The sequence below is a fragment of the Schistocerca nitens genome, chromosome 1, assembly GCF_023898315.1.
Source record: "Schistocerca nitens isolate TAMUIC-IGC-003100 chromosome 1, iqSchNite1.1, whole genome shotgun sequence".
Lineage (NCBI taxonomy): Eukaryota > Metazoa > Arthropoda > Insecta > Orthoptera > Acrididae > Schistocerca > Schistocerca nitens.
Genome location: NC_064614.1, coordinates 1,010,748,668 through 1,010,771,084, shown reverse-complemented (window position 1 = coordinate 1,010,771,084; position 22,417 = coordinate 1,010,748,668). Strand labels below are relative to the sequence as shown.

General features: G+C 40.7%; 2 protein-coding genes across 2 annotated transcripts in view; one reads left to right on the top strand and one right to left on the bottom strand.

Moving 5' to 3' along the window:
• Nucleotides 1-1,641: 1,641 nt before the first annotated feature.
• On the bottom strand, nucleotides 1,642-22,126 carry LOC126195654 (importin subunit alpha). The gene is made up of 11 exons (XM_049934282.1): nucleotides 21,971-22,126; nucleotides 21,193-21,270; nucleotides 20,838-21,006; nucleotides 20,615-20,762; nucleotides 20,282-20,537; nucleotides 19,862-20,000; nucleotides 19,613-19,788; nucleotides 19,358-19,540; nucleotides 18,829-19,011; nucleotides 2,160-2,309; nucleotides 1,642-1,973 (listed from the first exon to the last, which is right to left on the bottom strand). The coding sequence occupies exons 2-11, from the start codon at nucleotides 21,259-21,261 to the stop codon at nucleotides 1,878-1,880; spliced, it is 1,569 nt and encodes a 522-aa protein (XP_049790239.1). The 5' UTR covers nucleotides 21,262-21,270; nucleotides 21,971-22,126; the 3' UTR covers nucleotides 1,642-1,877.
• LOC126195664 (citramalyl-CoA lyase, mitochondrial-like) overlaps nucleotides 17,757-22,417 on the top strand; it is a 238,862-nt gene continuing 234,201 nt past the window's right edge. Inside the window, exon 1 of the mRNA XM_049934307.1 lies at nucleotides 17,757-17,813. The gene's annotated coding sequence lies outside the window, so the exon portion shown is untranslated. The remainder of the gene's footprint in view (nucleotides 17,814-22,417) is intronic.

Sequence of the window (22,417 nt, the reverse complement as noted above, 5' to 3'; positions counted from 1 at the left end):
ATGTTTAGAAATCTGGAATCTCAGCGCAACAATGGGTAATGCAAAATCTTACAGAACCTAATTTGCACTAATCAACAGCTGGTCTGTAGTTTGACAGGTAATACAGAGACAGTCTAGACTTTCTCCAAGCATTTCCTTCAGGTCTGATTACCTTCTTTGCGCATCACCATACCCCATCACCTCTGATGACAGATGGTACTACTGTATACATCACTTGCAGTTATGTCACCATTTGCTTGCAGGACATGTATACTGTGAACCTTTGTTCTGAATTTTTTCAGGGTATAGGCAAATTTATATTTAACTGATATATAGGGCAGAAATATTTTCTGTGAGGAAATAAAATTTTACGGGCAAACCATGTCAAATTCAAAATACTTAAGAGATTATAAAGAAGATTAATCTCAGACATTTATCTAATTCAAGAAATGTTTATTCAAAAATTATAGTTCTCATACAAATTGAAGGATGTTCAATATTAACTTAATACCAAAAATCTTGTTACTGCCTTGTAGCCTTTAATTTTCTGAAAATTTTATAGTTTAACTACAAAGATTTTAGTGATTATTTTTTCAGAGCTAAATTACCAGCCAAGAAATTCCCTGACACTTCTTTGTCAGACTACTGGGATAAAAAGTATGTGTGAAATTCCATGAAAAAACAAAACCTCATGATATACTGAAAGTTTATAACTTCAATGGCAAATGTTAATGTATTACAGATTGTATTAGATTATTTTATAAAATCGTGTAATGTTTACACTGTCTTTGGACAATTCTGGAGTCCTTGTTGACCAAAGGTCAGTCCATATTCAGTGGTCCATGAGCAATGCTTACAGTGTCTGGCCTAGGAGTAAATTTCCACCAGACTCAGCACGTCACTCGCATACAGTAACAAGTTTGAGCATTGGGAGAGGTTCCTGCAGTATAGCTACTTCTGCACTATGGCACTTTAGTGAAAATTATGGAAATTAGTGCAACTCGTAGCAAGTGTCCTTTCATTAAATAATAAATGTGATATTAAAGTTAATTTTTAAATAAGGGAACCTACTGGGAACAAATCTAAAAATGGCACAAATTAATTCTGGGAAGCAGTGGGCAATATATTTGGAATAATGAGGACTGATAGCAAAATGACAACAGCAATACTTTTATAGTGGTTTTGGTAGGCAGGATTTGCTTTTAATTATGGCAGTAAACCACAGTTAATGCGAAACAGTTCAAAAACTAAAGGTTGCCGATTGAAGTCATTTGTGTTAAGAGGGGTCAACTGGAGTGCAGAAGAACAAGACAATGGAAAAGTTTACTCCAGTTAATGTATGGTAAAGGTAGTTCACTGAATTCTAGATAAATTAAGGCTATCAGGTTTGTATACTTACTGTTACAGGGAAAAAATGAAGTGTCATTTTGTAGCAGTTGATGTTAATCAACTGTAGCACCCAAACAAACTTCTGAATGTCATATTTTAAACTCTGCACTTTGCCTTATTACACAAATTTTTTTAAAATGTTCATTCAGATTTTAACACAACAAAACAAAGCCTTCTCATTAAATTGATCAGCAAAGTTGGCTTATGAAATGCGAAGAATGTGAGTTGTTACCTTTGAAACAGGGAGAAAGAATTTGAGGCCGAAGAAACAGCTTTTTAAAAAATAATTATTTAATTATAACAAAAACAAAAAAGATAGTGACAGAAGGCAAGAAAATACAAAAATGTCTATATCTAATGCACAGAAATTACAATTTAGGAAGTGTCAATGTATCGAAAAGTTAAAAAAGTAAAAATGCAGCATTGCAATACAAAATTACTAAATAACAATTTATACAACCCCACAACTGCATTCACAAAAAATTGTAGAAACCAGTCTTCATAGAATTTTAGAAGGAGAATCCACCTTCAGGGACTTTATCAGAATTGTTGAAATCCAACTGACCATCTACTTCTGAAGGCACCAGGTTTGAGTCTTCAGCATCCTGTAATTACAAAAAATTTTTAAAGGACTATGAAAGCCAGATTCTCAAGCAACTGCAAGTAAACATTTCGTGCAATTATTTGTGTGATACAGTCAATATAAAGCTAATACTACAGCTAACAATTAGCACACCCCACCCAATGCAATATTCAAGACAACACTAGTGCAATTTAAGTTATCTACTTACAGCATCGGAGAAGTAAGTTTCTATCAGCTGCAATGACTTTTGGTAAATTTGTTCAGTTTCATGTTGCTGCAGAGATTCTAATTTATCCAGTCCACCACATTCTTCAATCATTATAGCAACACGTTCAACTTCACCCATCTTTTCAGCAGTCTACAATTAGAGGGAAAAATGTCAAGTTACTAATAGCTTCATTATAATCGTGTTCACTACTGGAACATAATTTTAGTCCAGTTCATCAAGGAAAACATGGAATAATGTTATTAACAGCTTAGTTATTAAAAATGAAATGGTAACAATGCAGTGACCAGCGCACAGAACCTCAGAATTTTCACTGAATTTAATTCAGAATTTTGTAAGTAGCATAAATAATCTTCACTGCATAAAGTATGTTTGATAATTCTTTTCAAATAGGAGGCCAATTTAAAATATTGAAACTAAAAAGTTTTCAGCTACTGCCACAATAGAAGAATATCTTTCAAACTGCCTATTCTTTGTGCCATGAATGTCAGGCAAAAACGTGCCAACATTATCTAAACCAACCGAGATGAGAATTTTCACTCACAGGATTAATGGAGTATCATACCACGCTTACTCTTATAGGTAAACAGACTTTGCTCAAAGTTTTTAATTATGAAACTGTGGATGGCTTGCCCATTTACAATTTATGCATTTCATAAGCTGCAGATACTTTTGACTGGAGCTGTGTTACTCAGATCTGGTTTTTCCACTTTTAACAGTATTCCAGACAAGATTTAAGATCATACATAAATAAATATGCATGCATTTATAGTAAGTGTAGACAGTGCAAACTGTGTACCATTTTCCTTTTAATGTACAAACTACCAATGGTTATATCTTCTAATTTTAATGCATGTCACTAATGTGATTTATTCACATACTTTCTCCATTTTATGTTTTGAAAATTTATGAACAAATGAATTAAATTCTAATTTGTAAACTATGCAATAGTTAGTCCCAGTATTCATTTCTTGGCGCCCCTCTATGATTTTTACTCTACACACTGCCCTCCAATACTAAATTGGTCAGCCCTTTATGCCTCAGAACATGTCTTATCAATTGATCCTCTTAGTCAACTTGGGCCACCACTTTAACCAGTAAATTGGTAACAGTTACAACAATTCGTGCCATATCTCCTGCTACTGCCAAGCTGTACTCTGCCTTGTGCCTGATCGAAGTAACTAGGTTTGCTCGAATAAATATGTTATTATCAATCGCAACAACTGTTTCTGAACTGTCCCTACTGCACAAACATTTTCGTGATTGTGATCATCGTGTCACCTTCGTCGACTCATATTTAGCGTGTTTCGGTGTTTGGCCACTTGTGCTAGTTCACATAGTCATTCACTTTTGCTTTGCTCAAGTATTTACTTTTTAGTATAAACACAGTTTAGTTACACAACTTTTTCATAATGAGCCAAATGTGTTTCGAGAATTTAAGTGCAGTATTTACATATGAATTTTTTGCGATGTTAAACAATGTGAGTGAGTTTCCAACTGTGTTGTTTTCTATATAAATGAGGAGGCATAGTACCCAAGAACTTCAAAAAGACAACTACAGGTGAGATGCAGAACAACACATGCAAACAAAATAGTTACCTACATATTTGCCCTTGACAACAAGAAAAAATTCTAGAAATGCACTATGCTAGGCATGAAAAAATGCAAAACTAGTGCAGTATTTCAGAATTTAAATAACCAATGACAGCTGCAGGCTTTCAAAAATGTCAATTACGACATATTAAATCAAGTCAAACGTTCCTACTACCCAGACAGTTATCAGTTCCAGTTACATCTGCTGTTTTTATTAGATAATAGAAAAGTCTCTTTGGCAGTTATGTACATATACGAGTTAAAGTGTGAAAATGCAAGTGGGTATCCCGTGCACAACTTTTATGGCTTTTTTTTAAAAAAGTGTAAAATGTGGTAATGTTTTAAGTCCTTCGAAAAATGTAAAAGTGGGGTTTCACTGTACCTTCAAATTTTTCTCAGCTGTTCTAATTGATTTTTCCAATTATTAACCGATTTCCATATCCCTATTCACTACTATCAACTTTTCTAAATTGCTCATAGCAAAGCAAATGTGGTCCAGTACAAGCTTTCCCATTCATATGGCCTTAATGTACTACTGCATCCATTTATACAAATATGGATTTACAACATCTGAAGCTAAATAGTATGCCTTAAAATAAAATACAAAAAGCACCTAAGAGAAATCTGTTCCCAACGGAATTCTGAAGAAATTGAGAAATAACACCAACCCTTTGTCAAATTTTACCATTTAGATATCCAGCACAAAATTTTACCTAATCAAGCTTGAAAGTGAAATATTTAGCACCTAGTTTAACATCAAAGAAACTGCAGTGGCATGAATGCAGTAAATTTATTTTGGGCGACCTCGAGCAGCAATTTCGGAAAATGTGCTACTTTATTGACCTTGTCCGATTTGAAATTAGCACCAAATGTTGAATAGAAACACCAATTTTCATGTTCCTGACTGCTTCAGTCAACTTACTACTGTAAAACACTACAATTTATTCACAATAATCATGAGATGATTGCAAAGTTGATTACTAGTGCTGCAAGCACAGCACATACTGAGAAAAATTTTATACGAAATCTTTAGTTGTCTGCAGCTTTTGATAATTTCTAAAACTGCTGAACGTGGAAATAAGGGCCACCATCATTTAGATGACTGTAGAAATGGCTGTGAATCCAAGTGACAGGGAAAGGGCAGAAGGAGTGGTAACGTAGCTGATACAAGTGTTGCATGGGAAAGCACGACAGCGGGAATGGTAAATTGCTCATTTATAAAAAATGAGGGACTGCTAATTCAACCATCAGGAAACACTCCCTTAGATTATTTCTGTCTTTTGCTGACTGATGAATTCCTATTGAAAGTTGTAGAAGGAACAAATCAAAACGCAACTGAATTATTCCTTTCTGTGGGAACCAAAGAACAATCATGAATAAATTGTTGGAAAGATTGTTAAGTGTTCTTTGGAGTTTTTCTGCACATGGGAAATTTAAAGATGTGGAAGTTGCAGGACTATTGGAAAAGGACCCTTTATTTCAGATGAAAGGAACTGCCGATAATATTTCACAAAGTCTTTTTCTTCTAATACTATGTGCATTGCATTTTCTGAAAATCAGAAACAGGGCAAACCAAAACCATCCGACAGGTTGTATAAAATACACCCAATTATCAATTTTTCAATGAAAGGATGTGCCCTGGACGGAAACTGTCACTGGACGAATCAATGATCCTTTGGTGTGGAAGATGACTTTTCTGCCAATACATCAAAAATAAAAGGCACAAATAGGGCATAAAGCTATATTTTGACAACTCCCACTGGAATGGTCCTAAAATTCGTGGTATACACTGGCATGCTGGACGATCTAGGAGGAAGAGGGCATTTGCAAAAAATTGTTTTAGTGGATGAAAAGTTGAATGCTGGCCACCACGTGTACATGGACAATTACTATAATAGCTTCACATTGGCTAAGTTGCTCCTGGATAAGAAGACTCGCTGCACAGGAACTCAATAGGAAGGATACACCCAAGGAAATACAGAAAGCAAAATTACGAAAAGGTGAAGCCGTTGCCAGATTTGCAGAAGGAGTTATGATAGGTAAGTGGCATGATAAGAGGGAGGTTTGCTACATTTCTAATGCCTTTACAAATGAAATGGTTTATGTTGAGAACAAAAAGGAGAAGAAATCCAAGCCCTTGGCCATTTGAAACTACAATAATTTTCTGCCTGGAGTTGATCGGCACGATCAGATGTTATATTACTGCTTAGAACGAAAAACCATATGCTGGTGCAAGAAACTTTATCTATGCTATGGAAATGATGCTGACAAACACACATGCCCTACACAATTACTCTAGCACAAAAATGACCAGAATTCAGACTCAGTATTATAAGAGCACTGTTGCCACAGAAGCAAGTAGAACGGCCAGTCAGAAACCCCAACATGTAAAACGAGAATCAACTGGAACATAAAAAACACCAAGAAAAAACACAGATCATGCATGAGCCAAGGACAACGAACAGACAATTTACGAGTAACCAGATTGCCCAAATAAAGCAGGGTATTTTTGAATTATTGTGTTATTCACGACCTCTAAAGGCAGATAGCACTTTCATTGTTCTTTCATTTTCCGACAGTTATGTGTATGTGCTTTTCTTGAACTTTGTATTTATTCAATTTGTTCGAGTGTAATTGGTAAAGTTCTCCATTGTATCTTTTCTGTGATTTGACATACATTTTATTTCAGAAGTTTCAAGATTTTTTGTTTTTGAATGCTGTTTCTACTACATTTTTTGTTCAATATCCAAAGAAAATATTACAAGGCTGAGTAGTAGTAGCAGTAGCAGTAGCAGTAGCGGGTTTTTTGGGCACACGACAGCAATGTCTTCAGTGCCCGCTCAGTAGCAGAGAGGTGGGTGTCAAGAAAATACTCAGAATAGTAAGATAAAAACAGAACATGAAACACACGTAACAAGCTTTGAAAAATATGTTCCTACCCACACTGAAGTGTGGGACAAAGCATGTTGTCAGCAGTAAAACATGGACAACACAGGAAGAAAGTGGTAGAGGGAGCTAAAACAATATAGCAGATGGAAGTGGCTGGCTAATCGCAAGGAAAAAAGGGAGGAGTCAGCCACTCTGCAATACACTAAAACCTCCAGCCTAAAAGTTTAGGCCAGAGCCCAGACACATCACAAAACTTTAAAACCCTGGACACACACATCTCATCGTTAGCTGAAACACAAGGCAGAGCCCCATCAACTTGTGCTTCTGCCCTTGCATCACGGTATAAAATGCACTGTTAAAATGTGCCGGACAGAGATGTGCACACCACAAGCATCACAAAATGGAGGATCCTCCCACCGTAATAAAAAGCTATGTGTGTGAGGACAGTGTCCGATCCGAAGACGTGTGAGGGTCACTTCTTCCTGCCAGCGCAACTGGCAGGAGGAACGCCACGGCCGAGCTGTTGACTTCACCAACTGCAATTTATTGGCTGTCACTGCCAGCCATTCTTCCTCTCACAACTCTATGCACTTCCTGTGGAGTGCAGAGATACACTGCAAGGGAATAGGACACTGACCCACATCCTGCTCTCTGCAGGCCTCCTTGGCAGCCTGATCGGCCTGTTCATGGTGCCATATTCCTACATGACCAGGCACCCAGCAGATGAACACCTCCTTACCCCACCGTTGGACCAAGTACAGTTGGTCATATATCGGCTGAACCATCTCAGTTGGGTACAGATTCTGCAATGATTGTAAGGCACTAAGAATCTGAGCAGAGAAGAAATAGATTGCCCCGAACACGATTAATTTGCTCCAGTGCCCAGTGCCTTCAGGATCGCGTGGAGCTCCGCTGCGAAAATGGTATAGTCATCAGGGAGGTGAAGCCGGGTAACATGATCAGGGAACACTACACAACAGCCAAAGAAATTCTCCTGTTTGGAGCCATCAGTGTAAACGATGGTGAAACCATGATGCACATCTAAAAATGTTGAAAAACAGATTGGAATGTAAAATATGGTATGCTATCTTTCTTAAAATTAGGCAAATCTAAAATAAGTCTGGTTCTCGGGAGGTATCAAGGTGGAAATCTGCTCCAACTGTGACAAAACGAAGACCAGCCACAGACATCTCAGAGGCAATCCTGCGAGTGAATCCCATAGGGCTGAGTCGCACATAGCCAGTTATGAAATAGCCGTGCCAGAGCAGGCTGAGCAACGGTATGGTACGCAGGTGTGTATGGTGTGGACAAAGTTTTATACGTCTGGCACACTAAGTAGCTGTTGCTGCATATGAAGTGGCGGTTGACCAGCCTCTGCACAGAGGCTTGGTATGGGCCTAGTTCTGAATGCCCCAGTGGCCAACCGAACCCCTTCAGGGTGCACAACGTCCAACATCCTTAAGTAAGAAGGCCTCGCAGACCCATACACCATGCACCCATAATTGAGCCTGTAAAACTAGAACAGACAAGACCTGTCAGCTCCCCATGTACTGTGGCTAAGACATTTTAAAATACTTGAAGCCTTAAGTGACCGTCGTCTCAGGTCTTAAAGATGAGGTAACCACGTAATCTTCGAGTTAAAAATGAGCCCCAGAAATCTCACCGTGTCTTTAAAAGTAAGGATAGTGTCCCTCATCCTCAACTCAGGAAAGGTTAAAATCGAATGAGAACGGTGAAAAAGAACACATACAGACTTCTCAGTGGGAAACTTAAAACCACTCTTCTGCACCCAGTCATCCAAACGTCTAAGAGCAAGTTGCAACTGATGTGTTGTCGTTGCAAGGCTTGAAGAAGAGCAAAACAAAGAGACATCATCCACAAACAAGGAACACTGGACAGGAAGTAATGCTATTAATAGTGATGGCAAAGAGTCACACTTAAAACGCTACCCTGAGGGACACTGTTCTGCTCAAAGCGAACAGACAGGACGTCGCCTAATTCGGTATCTAAAATATCATGGAGAGAGGAAAGACTGAATAAAAAGAAGAAGAACCACGAAAACCCCATTTGTGAAGCTGCTCCAGGATGAGACACCTCCAAGTGGTATTGTAGGCCTTTTCGATGTAATACACCTAGAAGGTGATGACGGCAAAGGACAGCTTGTTGTATAGCTGCCTCCAGGAGGGCAAGGTTATTGAAGGTGGAACGAAACCTAAACCCACACCAAAAGCGACTATAGAGTTGCCAGGATTCTAACATCCAGACAAAGCAGCAGCTGACCATATGCTCCAAAGTCTTTCCCATGCAACTAGTGAGGGCAACACTATGGTAGCTATTCGGGCTCATGCGGTCTTTCCCAGGTTTTAGAAAAGGAATTAAAACTGCCTCACACCACGAGTCAGGAAAGTGACCTGACGTCCAAAAGTCAGGAGATTTCTTTGTTGCGCCTTGTGAGGTGCTGTAGCATACTGTAATGGATCCTTTCGTGACCAGGGGATGTGTCATGAGCTGCAGACAATGCAGAATCCTGCTCCCACATAGAAAATGGGCAGTTGCAAAATTCATGAGAGGTGCACTGGAAGTCCAGACTACACCTCTCAGCAACAACTCCATGGTGCTGGAAACCTGGATCCTGACTGGTTGTTGCAGTAACATTGGCAAAATACACTGCCATAGTCTGGGCAATGTCTTGCGGATCCGCGTGGAGAGTGCCGTTATTCATTACAGAAGCCATGGGGCACCTCCTTCCCTCTGCCAGAAATTCTCCTGCTGGTCTCCCACATAATGGAACTTTTGGTGGAACGATTAATGGTGTTCAGGCAGTTGGATGACACTGGAACCGACGCAGAGCCGCACGCCTGGTCCTGATTGCAGAGCGGCATTTGGCACTCCACCAAGGGACAGGCTGCCTCTTCCACTGGCCTGTGGACTGGATGCTGCAGCAGTGTGGTGGACCGTTTTGGTAATATGATCCCCCCATGCCTCAACATTCGCAGTGTTCGAACTGGACCAACTGGCTATAAAGCGTCCAGTCGGCTCCACTGAGCACCCATTTTGGTGGTCTCCTTTCAGGACCCACGCCATCTGGCAGGTGAATCCCAATTGGGAAATGATCACTGCTGTGCAAGTCAGCAACCACTTCCCAGTGAGCACTGGCGGCAACAGCTGGAGAGCAAAGCTAGAGACCAATGGCAGAGAACGACTCAGTAGCTGTGCAGAAATTAGTGCTCTGTCCTCCATTGAGGAAGGAAGCACAAGATGACAGGAGAAGCCGCTCAATTGCTCGACCCCTGGGGCAGGTAATTGCAGAGCCCCAAAGCACATTGTGAGCATTAAAATCACCACAAATAATGAACATCTGGGGAGCTGTTTAAGAATTCGATGAGGGCCACTTCATCAATTGCATCATGTGGGGGCAAGTAAAGTGAATATACAGTCAATGGATGACGCACGTGCACGGACACAGCGACGGCCTGTAAAGTAGTCGTAAGCGAGAGAGGCGAGGAGTGGTAGTCCGTCCTGACAAAAATACCTACACCTCCTCTAGCTCGCTCTCCACCCAGTTCGTCCTTTTTGTGGAGTGCATAGCCTTGTAGCTCAGGGGAGTATGATGGATGGAAGTAAGTCTCCTGGAGACACAGTGGTCTACCCTGAGAGAGTAGACGAAGTTCCTCCACATGCGTCCTGAACCCTTGCAAGTTCCACTGAAGTATGGGAGCCATCTATGATGGGGGGTAGTACTTCATCCTGTCTCTCCGATGGGGCGGGGAGACTGCAGCAGGTGGAGGGACAGGCGTGGGGCGAGATGATTGCCGCCACACATACGTCGTATTCCATCAACTCTGGGGAAAGTCAGATGAAGCCTCACGTAAAACATCCATATGTTCAGACGGTTTACCACGGGATTTGACCTACTGTTGCTGCTGTACAGGAGCGCTCTGCAGTTTGGTGGACTTTGGGGGAGCCAACATGGGAGTGGCAATGGCCATACTGGGCTTCGAAAGAGCCTCAGCTGTTTGAGGCGCCAGGGGCTGGCCCAAGTTCGCCACTGTACCTTTGTCTGCCGTTCGAGTAGGGGCTACAGGCTCAAACACTGGCTGCGTTGCAAGTGCACTAACATCTGCAAGTTTTAGTGCCACTCACCACCTCTGCGTTGAGGCATCGGTTTTTGGACTAGGCTTCTGAACCATGGATGCAAAAGATGTAGCAAATGTGCAAGGTTGCATCAACTTTTAGATCTTTTTGGCCTCACCATAGGGGATACCCTTAGTTTTTTTTATTACCTGGACTTTGCGTTCCTCCAAAAATATTCACCAGTCCCTACTCCAAACATGGTTTCCAGAGAAATTGATACATTTGGCCGGATAGAAGCAACCAACTCCTTCATGGGCAGCTTTACCACAGTTGCCACAAATCGCTTCGCCTTTACACCCTGATGTGGTATGCCCAAAACGCTGGCATTCAAAACAGCACATTGGGGTTGGGAAATAAGGCCTCACACTAAGGCGAAGGATGTCAGCTTTAACATGTTCAGGAAGTTTAGTGCTACTGAAAGTCAGAATAACCGATTCGGATTTGACAAGACTGCCATCAACCCTCTTCATGATATGTTTGACATCAACAATACCTTCCGGAGTCCACTCACGATGCAGTTCTTCCTTGGGAATGTCGACTAGATCCCGGCATGTCACAATACCTTTGCTATAATTCAAGGTGCTGTGCAATTCAGTGTCTTATGGCATACCCCCAAGCCATTTAGCAGCTTTGAGGTTAGTTGCTTGCTGGGAAGTTGAAGTTTCCACTAGCAAGGTTCCATTACACGAACACTGAATCAGAGGCTGAGACGGTTCTGCGACCATGTGGGCTGCAGATTCCTCTACTTGCACCATAGGGTGGTGGGGTTTCGGGTTCCGCTGGACAGGTCAGGAGTCCACTACACGCAACAAGCGGCTACACGGGTAGCAGGGGTTGTGTGGCGTGGGCTGGGCGGTTTTTTAGGTCAGATGGCCTTGGGCAAGTACAGAAAGGGCAACAGCCTCAACGGGTGCGGGGCAAAGTCAGGACATGCGGGGACCAAGCAGCAATCGGTATTGTAATTGTCAACTGTCGAAGCTGCATTGGTAAAGTACCGGAACTTCAAGCGCTGATAGAAAGCACCGAAGCTGAAATCGTTATAGGTACAGAAAGCTGGCTGAAGCCAGAGATAAATTCTGCCGAAATTTTTGCAAAGGTACAGACGGTGTTTAGAAAGGATAGATTGCATGCAACCGGTGGTGGAGTGTTCGTCGCTGTCAGTAGTAGTTTATCCTGCAGTGAAGTAGAAGTGGATAGTTCCTGTGAATTATTATGGGTGGAGGTTACACTCAACCGAGCTAGGTTAATAATTGGCTCCTTTTACCGACCTCCCGACTCAGCAGCATTAGTGGCAGAACAACTGAGAGAAAATTTGGAATACATTTCACATAAATTTTCTCAGCATGTTATAGTCTTAGGTGGAGATTTCAATTTACCAGATATAGACTGGGACACTCAGATGTTTAGGACGGGTGGTAGGGACAGAGCATCGAGTGACATTATCCTGAGTGCACTATCCGAAAATTACCTCTAGCAATTAAACAGAGAACCGACTCGTGGAGATAACATCTTGGACCTACTGATAACAAACAGACCCGAACTTTTCGACTCTGTAAGTGCGGAACAGGGAATCAGTGATCATAAGGCCGTTGCAGCATCCCTGAATATGGAAGTTAATAGGAATATAAAAAAAGGGAGGAAGGTTTATCTGTTTAGCAAGAGTAATAGAAGGCAGATTTCAGACTACCTAACAGATCAAAACGAAAATTTCTGTTCCGACACTGACAATGTTGAGTGTTTATGGAAAAAGTTCAAGGCAATCGTAAAATGCGTTTTAGACAGGTACGTGCCGAGTAAAACTGTGAGGGACGGGAAAAACCCACCGTGGTACAACAACGAAGTTAGGAAACTACTGCGAAAGCAAAGAGAGCTTCACTCCAAGTTTAAACGCAGCCAAAACCTCTCAGACAAACAGAAGCTAAGCGATGTCAAAGTTAGCGTAAGGAGGGCTATGCGAGAAGCGTTCAGTCAATTCGAAAGTAAAATTCTATGTACCGACTTGACAGAAAATCCTAGGAAGTTCTGGTCTTACGTTAAATCAGTAAGTGGCTCGAAACAGCATATCCAGACACTCCGGGATGATGATGGCATTGAAACAGAGGATGACACGCGTAAAGCTGAAATACTTAACACCTTTTTCCAAAGCTGTTTCACAGAGGAAGACCACACTGCAGTTCCTTCTCTAAATCCTCGCGCAAACACAAAAATGGCTGTCCAAGGAATAGAAAAGCAACTGGAATCACTCAACAGAGGAAAGTCCACTGGACCTGACGGGATACCAATTCGATTCTACACAGAGTACGCGAAAGAACTTGCCCCCCCTTCTAACAGCCGTGTACCGCAAGTCTCTAGAGGAACGGAGGGTTCCAAATGATTGGAAAAGAGCACAGGTAGTCCCAGTCTTCAAGAAGGGTCGTCGAGCAGATGCGCAAAACTATAGACCTATATCTCTGACGTCGATCTGTTGTAGAATTTTAGAACATGTTTTTTGCTCGAGTATCATGTCGTTTTTGGAAACCCAGAATCTATTATGTAGGAATCAACATGGATTCCGGAAACAGCGATCGTGTGAGACCCAACTCGCTTTATTCGTTCTTGAGACCCAAAAAATATTAGATACAGGCTCCCAGGTAGATGCTATTTTTCTTGACTTCCGGAAGGCGTTCGATACAGTTCCGCATTGTCGCCTGATAAACAAAGTAAGAGCCTACGGAATATCAGACCAGCTGTGTGGTTGGATTGAAGAGTTTTTAGCAAACAGAACACAGCATGTTGTTATCAATGGAGAGACGTCTACAGACAAAGTAACCTCTGGCGTGCCACAGGGGAGTGTTATGGGACCATTGCTTTTCACAATATATATAAATTTCCTAGTAGATAGTGTCTGAAGTTCCATGCGGCTTTTCGCGGATGATGCTGTAGTATACAGAGAAGTTGCAGCATTAGAAAATTGTAGCGAAATGCAGGAAGATCTGCAGTGGATAGGCACTTGGTGCAGGGAGTGGCAACTGTCCCTTAACATAGACAAATGTAATGTATTGCGAATACATAGAAAGAAGGATCCTTTATTGTACGATTATATGATAGTGGAACAAACACTGGTAGCAGTTACTTCTGTAAAATATCTGGGAGTATGCGTGCGGAACGATTTGAAGTGGAATGATCATATAAAATTAATTGTTGGTAAGGTGGGTACCAGGTTGAGATTCAATGGGAGAGTGCTTAGAAAATGTAGTCCATCAACAAAGGAGGTGGCTTACAAAACACTCGTTCGACCTATACTTGAGTATTGCTCATCAGTGTGGGATCTGTACCAGATCGGGTTGACGGAGGAGATAGAGAAGATCCAAAGAGCAGCGGCGCATTTCATCACAGGGTTATTTGGTAACCATGATAGCGTTACGGAGATGTTTAATAAACTCAAGTGGCAGACTCTGCAAGAGAGGCGCTCTGCATCGCGGTGTAGCTTGCTCGCCAGGTTTCGAGAGGGTGCGTTTCTGGATGAGGTATCGAATATATTGCTTCCCCCTACTTATACCTCCCGAGGAGATCACGAATGTAAAATTAGAGAGATTAGAGCGCGCACGGAGGCTTTCAGACAGTTGTCCTTCCCGCGAACCATACGCGACTGGAACAGGAAAGGGAGGTAATGACAGTGGCACGTAAAGTGCCCTCCGCCACACACCGTTGGGTGGCTTGCGGAGTATAAATGTAGATGTAGACACTTCACTGAAGTTAAGGAGCCACAGATGCCCTCCAAACCCTTTTGTATACAGAAGGGTGAAACCTTCTCAAAACTACCCTCCTTCCGTTTCACAATGAGAAACGATTCTGATTACCAGAATGCATTCTGTCACTAAAGACTTGTTAAAGATGTGTCAGAGTCAGGGGGACTGGCTGCACGAGCCCTCTTCAGAGACTGGGTGTTAGAACCTTCCAGCAGCCCACCCTTTCCGCTGGGAGGAGGAAAAGATTATTTCGAAGGATCCGTCTCGGTCCCATGAGCAGCTAGGGAACTAGAAGTCCACCTAGACAGAGCCCCGCTTGCCTAGGTAAGCCTTATACAACTGAGGTGCAGCAGGTTTCCCAGAGGCTGCCCACTAACAACTGTTCCACCTCAGCCATGCATCTCATCAGTGCACAGCACACCTTGAGATTGAGGGGTTGTTGATAGAGGTTTATTCCACCCTCACAATCTGGGTGGTAAAGCCAAGATCCCCATTCCCTAAGACACACAATGTTCCACCGTCGCACCGCACGGTGGTCACTGAAGTATGCCCAGAGCTTACGGTGACAGGGGACTGGCGGTACTTATCAGTCATCAGCTCAGGAACCCCAGGGTCGACAAGCCCGTACCCAGCAAATGAATGCTGACAAGGGAACCTCCCCACCGCACCCCCCCCCCCCTCAGATTTAGTTATAAGTTGTCACAGTGGATAGGCCTTGAAAAACTGAACACAGATAAATCGAGAAAACAGGAAGAAGTTGAGTGGAACTATGAAAAAATAAGCAAAATATACAAACTGAGTAGTCCATGGGCAACAAAGGAATATATGAGCACAGGAGCACCGTGGTTAGCGTGAGCAGCTGCAGAGCGAGAGGTCCTTGGTTCAAGTCTTCCCTCGAGTGAAAACTTTAATTTTTTTATTTTCAGACAATCATCAGAGTTCAGGCACTCACACATAATCAACTTCGCTCTCCAAAATTCCAGGACATGTTCAGATTTGCTTGGACATATGCAGTATTTGACGGTCTACACACGGAAAAATTTGAAAACGTTAAAAACATATGTTTTGACAGATCACAGAGAAAACAGACTGTGAAACTGTTGCATTCATTTGTTGCAGTTTATGTGACACTCTCATGTTTTCATCACTTTTTTGGAAGTGATTATCACATCCACAAGAAAACCTAAATCGGGCAAGGTAGAAGAATCTTTTTACCCATTCGCCAAGTGTGCAAGTTACGTGGGTCGACAACATATTCCTGTCATGTTACGCACATGCCGTAACCAGTGTCGTATAGAATATATCAGACGTGTTTTCCTGTGGAGGAATCGGTTGACCTATGACCCTGCGATCAAATGTTTTCGGTTCCCATTGGAGAGGCACGTCCTTTCGTCTACTAATCGCACGGTTTTGCTGTGCGGTCGCAACACACAGATACTAAACTTATTACAGTGAACAGAGACGTGAATGAACGAACTGACAGATCATAACTTTCCAAAAATAAAGAAAGTAAACTTTTCGCTCGAGGGAAGACTTGAACCAAGGACCTCTCGCTCCGCAACTGCTCACGCTAACCACGGGACCACGGCGTGCCTGTGTTCATATTATCCTTGTTATTACCTATATTGGCCATGGACTACTCGGTTTGTATATTTCGCTTATTTTTTCTTAGTTCCACACAACTTCTTCCTGTTTTCTTGATTGACCTGTGTTCAGTTTTTCAAGGCCTATCCACTGTGCCAAATTATAACAAAATCTGAAGGGGGTGCGATGGGGAGGTTCCCTTGTGAGCCCTGACTGAATCATCAAGATCATGTAGAAGCAACTGAAGATGCAGATGGTCATTGAGTATTAGGGGACAAACAATTATAAGGCCGACATTACCTAGGTGAACCTGATCAACCCAAGATGATGCTGAGAGAAGTTCCTTGGAACTACAATGAAGCAGCGAAATCCTCAGATGTAAAAAAATTGGAAAGCTGCAATGGATGAAGAAATGGACTCACGTCAAAAGGCTGGTACTTTGAAATTAGTTGATTTACCAGCTGGAAGGAAGGCTATTGGAAATCTATGGTTGTTTGCATTTAAATTTGATAACAATGACATTGTACAGTACAAAGCAAAGCTAGTTGCAGAAGGATTTAGTCAAAGGCCAGGGCTTTATTTTTCTGAAAATTTCAGTCCTGTGGTTAGGTTTGAAAGTGAGTCCTCTTGTGTGTTGCTGTTCAAAGAGATTGGGAAATCAAACAATTTGACATTAATACAGCATTCTTTAATCGTAAACTGGAGGAAGAAATTTACATGCAACAACCACAAGGTTATGATGATGGCACAGACCGTGTCTGCAGATTGCTTCGGTCCATACAAGCTTTGAAGCAAACAGCATAATGTTAGAGTAAAGCTATACCTTAAAAAAAATCAAATTTTCAGGAGAGTGTGGATGGTGGATTGATAATGGGACCTGGTGAAAATTTATAATTACGCTGAACAATTACAGGAGTTTGATAAAGTAGGTGAAGTGGATTGTTATCTTGGCTTGCAAGTCCAAAGATTTAATGATTGTATGAAGATTAATGAGACTGCATACATGGAAAGAGTGAGGTATATGATGCAAAGCCAATATCATTACCAATTGAGCCTGGATGGATACCTGATAATTCACCACCAGCTACTGATACCGACACTTACCGAGAAATTATAGGCAGACTCGCATATTTAATACTGGGGACACATCCAGCTCTAGCTTATGCTGTAAATGTTGCTTCTAGAGCACAAGATTCGTCTACTGAAGGACACCTAAAATTAAATGAATTCTTCGCTATTGCTCCACACAATTTGAAAATTAACCATAGCTTTTATCTCCCGCCTAATTTGTATTACAATATACCATGCAACCAAAGGGAGCAAAAACTGATAGAAATAACTGGTTACTGAGAAGTAGCCTCTATTTTAATAACTGCTTATCTGATACCAGCACTGCCAAATAGTGGGTAGCACCATCTGTTTACTGTAGTGAGTACTACACTTCACATTATCTCAGACCTGACCACATAACTGAATACGGCAGAGGGACCAACCATTTGTCCATTACACGTACCTGAAAGTTGGTATATATGTCCCGGACTAGTGGTAGTAGCAGACAATATTTCACGAGCATAGGTATTGGAGACAAGTATTTTCATACTTCTACAGAAATAGCTACCAGCTAAGCTGCACTAAGTTAACAGCACCAGGAATAGAGCTTCCAATTTCAGCTACAGTATTCAGCTCAAGTTAGTTCAAACTTGCAAAAGTAAGTTTAACAGTTTACTTTTAATAGTTCTGTGGCAGTATTTCAAATAATTTCTGTAGCACTTCTAGTTTCTAGTAGCAACCAATAACTTATAAGCAGATAACAGACACTGACAACCCTTTAAACATAACCTTTCAGTTGATCAGATTATTAGCTAAGGTTATGGTACATATTACTTGACATTCTTGCCAGTCTGCAATGCTCTGCAGTTTTAATTATCCTGAAACTAAACTGATGGATTCGACATAGTTATTTAACAATAACACCCCCCCCCCCAAAAAAGTAAAGTTTCTACTAAAAAGCACCCAAATTATTTATAACCAAACCAAATTAACTGCTGCTTTGAAGTAAATGTGTGGATCACCTCCATGCAATAGTTTATCACAAGAGCTAGACTGCTTTGAGAATGCAGCCTTATTCATCTTTGAAAGTAAGGCACATCAACACTGTTGAAGCAACTTATGACTCAATTAACTGCACAGTTTCTTTATTCAAGTTTTAGAATCTGAAAATAAGACTATTCAACAAGAAGTTATTCACATTTGATTGCTACTCCTCACATATATCCAAAAATGTACACATTTAAATTTTATCTATCCTTGCCCTGACCCCTTTGAATGTTTGGCAAGATTGTCGAAGGCTTAGAGTTTTCTTTCAAAGAAATTCAATTTTCTGCTATGACTGGTGAACACCAATTCATGACGAGCACTGTCCTCTAACCCAGTTTTGCAGTTTAATCCATATAGGTACACAGACAAATGTACATGCAGTTTCAATTTCAATGCTTAGCACATATGCTGCAATGAAATTTTGTACTTTAGCTATAGCTCACAGTCTCTAGCATTACCAATCTTATGGAAATAGACAAAAGTATGTTATTTTCTAGAATGAGGGAGTATTCTGAAATTACTGACTTGAGAATTTTTTTTCCAGGAGAAATTAGAAATCATATCTCAAGAGAATCATCTTTTTGATAAACTACACAAAATAAGCAACTGAAAGTAAATAGATTTACCTGTAAGATGTTTCCCAACCCATCTAGTACCACAGATACAGTTTTCCAATCTTTGCTGTCAAGAAGGTCACAGAATGGCTTCAACACTCCACATCGAACAAGGTGTACTATCTGGTCTGCAGACCCTCCTGAAGTGAAGTTTGTGACAGCCCAAGCTGCTTCCTTTTGAGACTTGAAATCTCCCTGGGTGTAAAATGAACAGTATTTTCAATGTTCATATGAGAGACATTTAAGATCTATAGTATATTTTTAAACTGAAGTGCCTAATGGAAAAATAGGGACTAGGCAAGTATTAGGAAGCTTGGGAAGGATTTACATACAACTAACTTCTGAAAAGTTGAAACTAAGCAACAAGTTAAGGGAATCTTCATAACCATAATAGGTTTCATTCTTCACAAATTAAAAGTCGCTCTAATGCTGTACTATCCTAGTGAAGAAATCCAATTATACATGACAATCACTACACAGAATTGTTAAAACAGACAACTGCTAATTACTTAGCTTGTTATATTGAAGGAATGAAACTTACTTTTGTCAAAACTGCTATCAATGGTTCAACAAGACCAGCTTTCACGACTTCCTGTATTTGGTCAACATTGCCAGCTGTTATATTTGACACAGTCCAAGCTGCCTCTTTCATTATATTAAGCCGTGGGTGATCTAACAGTTGACCTAAATACTTCAGACCTCCTGCATTGATAACTGCATCAGTCTGCAATAATTAAGATTCATTACACTTATGAGTGCCCCTGAACATTTTCTACGACCAAAGAAATGCACTTACCTGTGTATCATTTCCTGTAACAATGTTACCAACGGCACGCAAAGCTGGTGTGAGGACAGATACTTCATTAAAGGAAAGGAGTTCCACCAATCTTGGGACAACACCAATGTCAACTACTGCTTGGATTTTGTCATTCGTGCCATCAGTTAAATATGACAAGGCCCAACATGTATCCGCTGAAACAACCATTTCACACTGACATTCTGTGTCAACCAAGGCTCACCAATTTAAATATAATTTCAGACTTACCCAACACATCACTGTCACCATAGTTTAACAACTTGTTTAAGGCAGGAAGACACATTTTGATGCTTTCAAATGGTGGAGGTGGATTTTTGTTTCGACAAAGGTTTGAAAGAGTCCAAACTATGTTTCTTAAGAATGTTACCTGCAATATAAATTTTTATCAGTTAAATTAGGAATGGCTTCAGAATCAGAGCCAAAGACATTTTTGGCTATACAGGCTAGTGCTATTAGAGCAGATCCAAAAAGAAAAATTACTGTTGACTTAGAACAACGCATTAGTTAAGGTTAGACACTAATACCAAATTTAAACTGCTGTTACTTAGAATATGAGCACTGCTCCAGAGTTGATAAGACTAAAAGGCTACTCTCTCTCTCTATATGGAAATACAGAAGCGTAATATATATAAAGTAAAAGAATCTTACTGCAGTCTCTGGTCTTATAAGTTCAAGCAATGCGGGCACTGCTCCATTATTTATAACCAGATCTCTTGCCACTGGTCCATCACCAGCAATATTTCCTAATGCCCACACAGCCTGTTCTGCAACATGAGCAGATGGCGAAGATAACAGAGCAACCAATTTGGGAACAGCACCACTTTTAATAACAGCATAGGTCTGTTCAGAGTTTCCAGAGGCAATGTTTGTTAGAGCCCAAGAGGCTTCAAACTGGAGTGATGGGCTGTAGAAAGATATCCAAAATGAATAACTTATTCTTATTTTTTCCAAACATCTGATTGCTATAATCAAGTTTCTTACTTGTGGTGATATGACAAAAACTCTACACATCTTGGAACAATGCCACATTCAATCATGACATCAATTGGTGGATTTCTCTCTCTGCTCAATGTTTTTCTGGCAGCTTGTGTTGCTTGGAACTGTGCATCTGGATCACTGCTTGACATTCCTGGAACACAAAATCTCAAGTAGAAAATTTATTTGAAAATTTGCAGAAAAAACTGCAAAATCTATCTAAACTTACCTGCTATTATTTCATCCACTGGTATAGTCTGTGGCATTTGAATATTATTGTCTTGTAGAGGTGAACTAGGTTCTTCAAAGTCCGCAATATTTCTCCTCTTAAGCAACTGATCATCTTTATGGGCCTTACGAAGCTCCACTTTAACTTCACTCCTCCTCCGACGCATTTCCTAGAAGTTCAATTAAAGTCAGAACAGCACTAAAAGACTGACTACACTGATCTTTATTCACCCATGGATCATCTCACAGTAAGGTTTTGCTAAGGTAAAACAATGCCCTTCTACAGGCAATACACACAAGACAGCATACATATGCTTTTTTAAGTTTAGAATGTTGGTAGCTTATAGTGTACTTACTTCAAGATTCTTTCCCTTATTTTTGAAGGCTGTGAGCCTATTTGGCATATCATTCTCTTGAGTAGGCATGTTTAGATCCTGCAACAAGTGAAAAGTTTAATTGATAATTTACTTAAGCTCTACCAAAGCTCAGTGTTGTCTCACAACAGCAAAAGAAATGGAGGATAGGTAGCTACGCTGTAAAAGCTGTGTAGTATCACAGCTAAAACAAAACTAATAGCATTAACTACGTTCAATGCCTTTCAAATTTGTGTGTATATATAGAAACGATAAAGGCGTTACTGAAATTCCACAAGAATCATAAGCGAACACAAAGCAGTTGTCCCTCACTCCCCTATTAAAAATTAAACACATCTGTGATTTATCAACGGGAGGTGAGGCTGACATCCCTTTCCGTTCTCATTTCCTAGATCAGTGAAGTACACGGAACTATTTTTAACTGCAAATAGAGAACTCCAATTACTAGGGCTAAGTATTTAGAATTTGTGTGGTCCGTTTAAATACCGGTAATATAACTACGCTTTAGTAATCGCAGTAGCCAGCAGTCAGCATTCAGTTGTGTACAGCTCTTAGTTTTACCAAACCGGGTAAAATGCTTTTATACATACAAATGTTTCGAACACATTTTGACAGCCAGCGAATTAAGAAAAATGATAAATACGAGATACAACGAAATGCAATCGCAATCAAACCATTTCCTATTGCATAAGAACTCATTAAATAAACTTAATACTTCGAACAGCTTACTGAACACGCAAAATTCATTCCTGACACTCACCTTACACTTAGACGATAGTTCACAACTCCCAACTCTACTTCAGTACTTCTGAAAGTATCTTCTCGCAACACTTCTTTGAAGACAGCAAGACACCGAGCACAACGATATTTGTGTTTAAATGTTAGAGGACTTGTCTTCTCATTGGCTACGTGCTGTATCGCTGCCTTCACGTGATTGGTTCACTGTGGAAAAACGTTACAGGTTTTCTGCCAGTTTAACGGTTGGAGGGGGGAATTGAAAGAAATACTTTGAAAGCAGGGAAATTTGAAATTATATTAATAATATATGAAAAAACATATGAGCATCAGCTTTAAAACGGTTTGTCGCAAAACAACTGTTGTTGTAGTTTCGTCTTGAAATTTTCATTTCAGTTACAGTATCAAAAGATATACCGGCAAAGATGGATATAATAGGTGTGATCATGTCGTACGCGTTTGACAACACATA

Bases quoted from the DNA above. Each gene is read 5' to 3' on its own strand.
- LOC126195654 (XM_049934282.1), bottom strand. From the start codon at position 21,261: ATGCCTACTCAAGAGAATGATATGCCAAATAGGCTCACAGCCTTCAAA. The intron at 19,789-19,861 runs GTAAGTCTGAAA...TGGTTGTTTCAG, and splicing joins TGGTGACAGTGATGTGTTGG to CGGATACATGTTGGGCCTTG. The intron at 1,974-2,159 runs GTAAGTAGATAA...TTGTAATTACAG, and splicing joins AAACTTACTTCTCCGATGCT to GATGCTGAAGACTCAAACCT.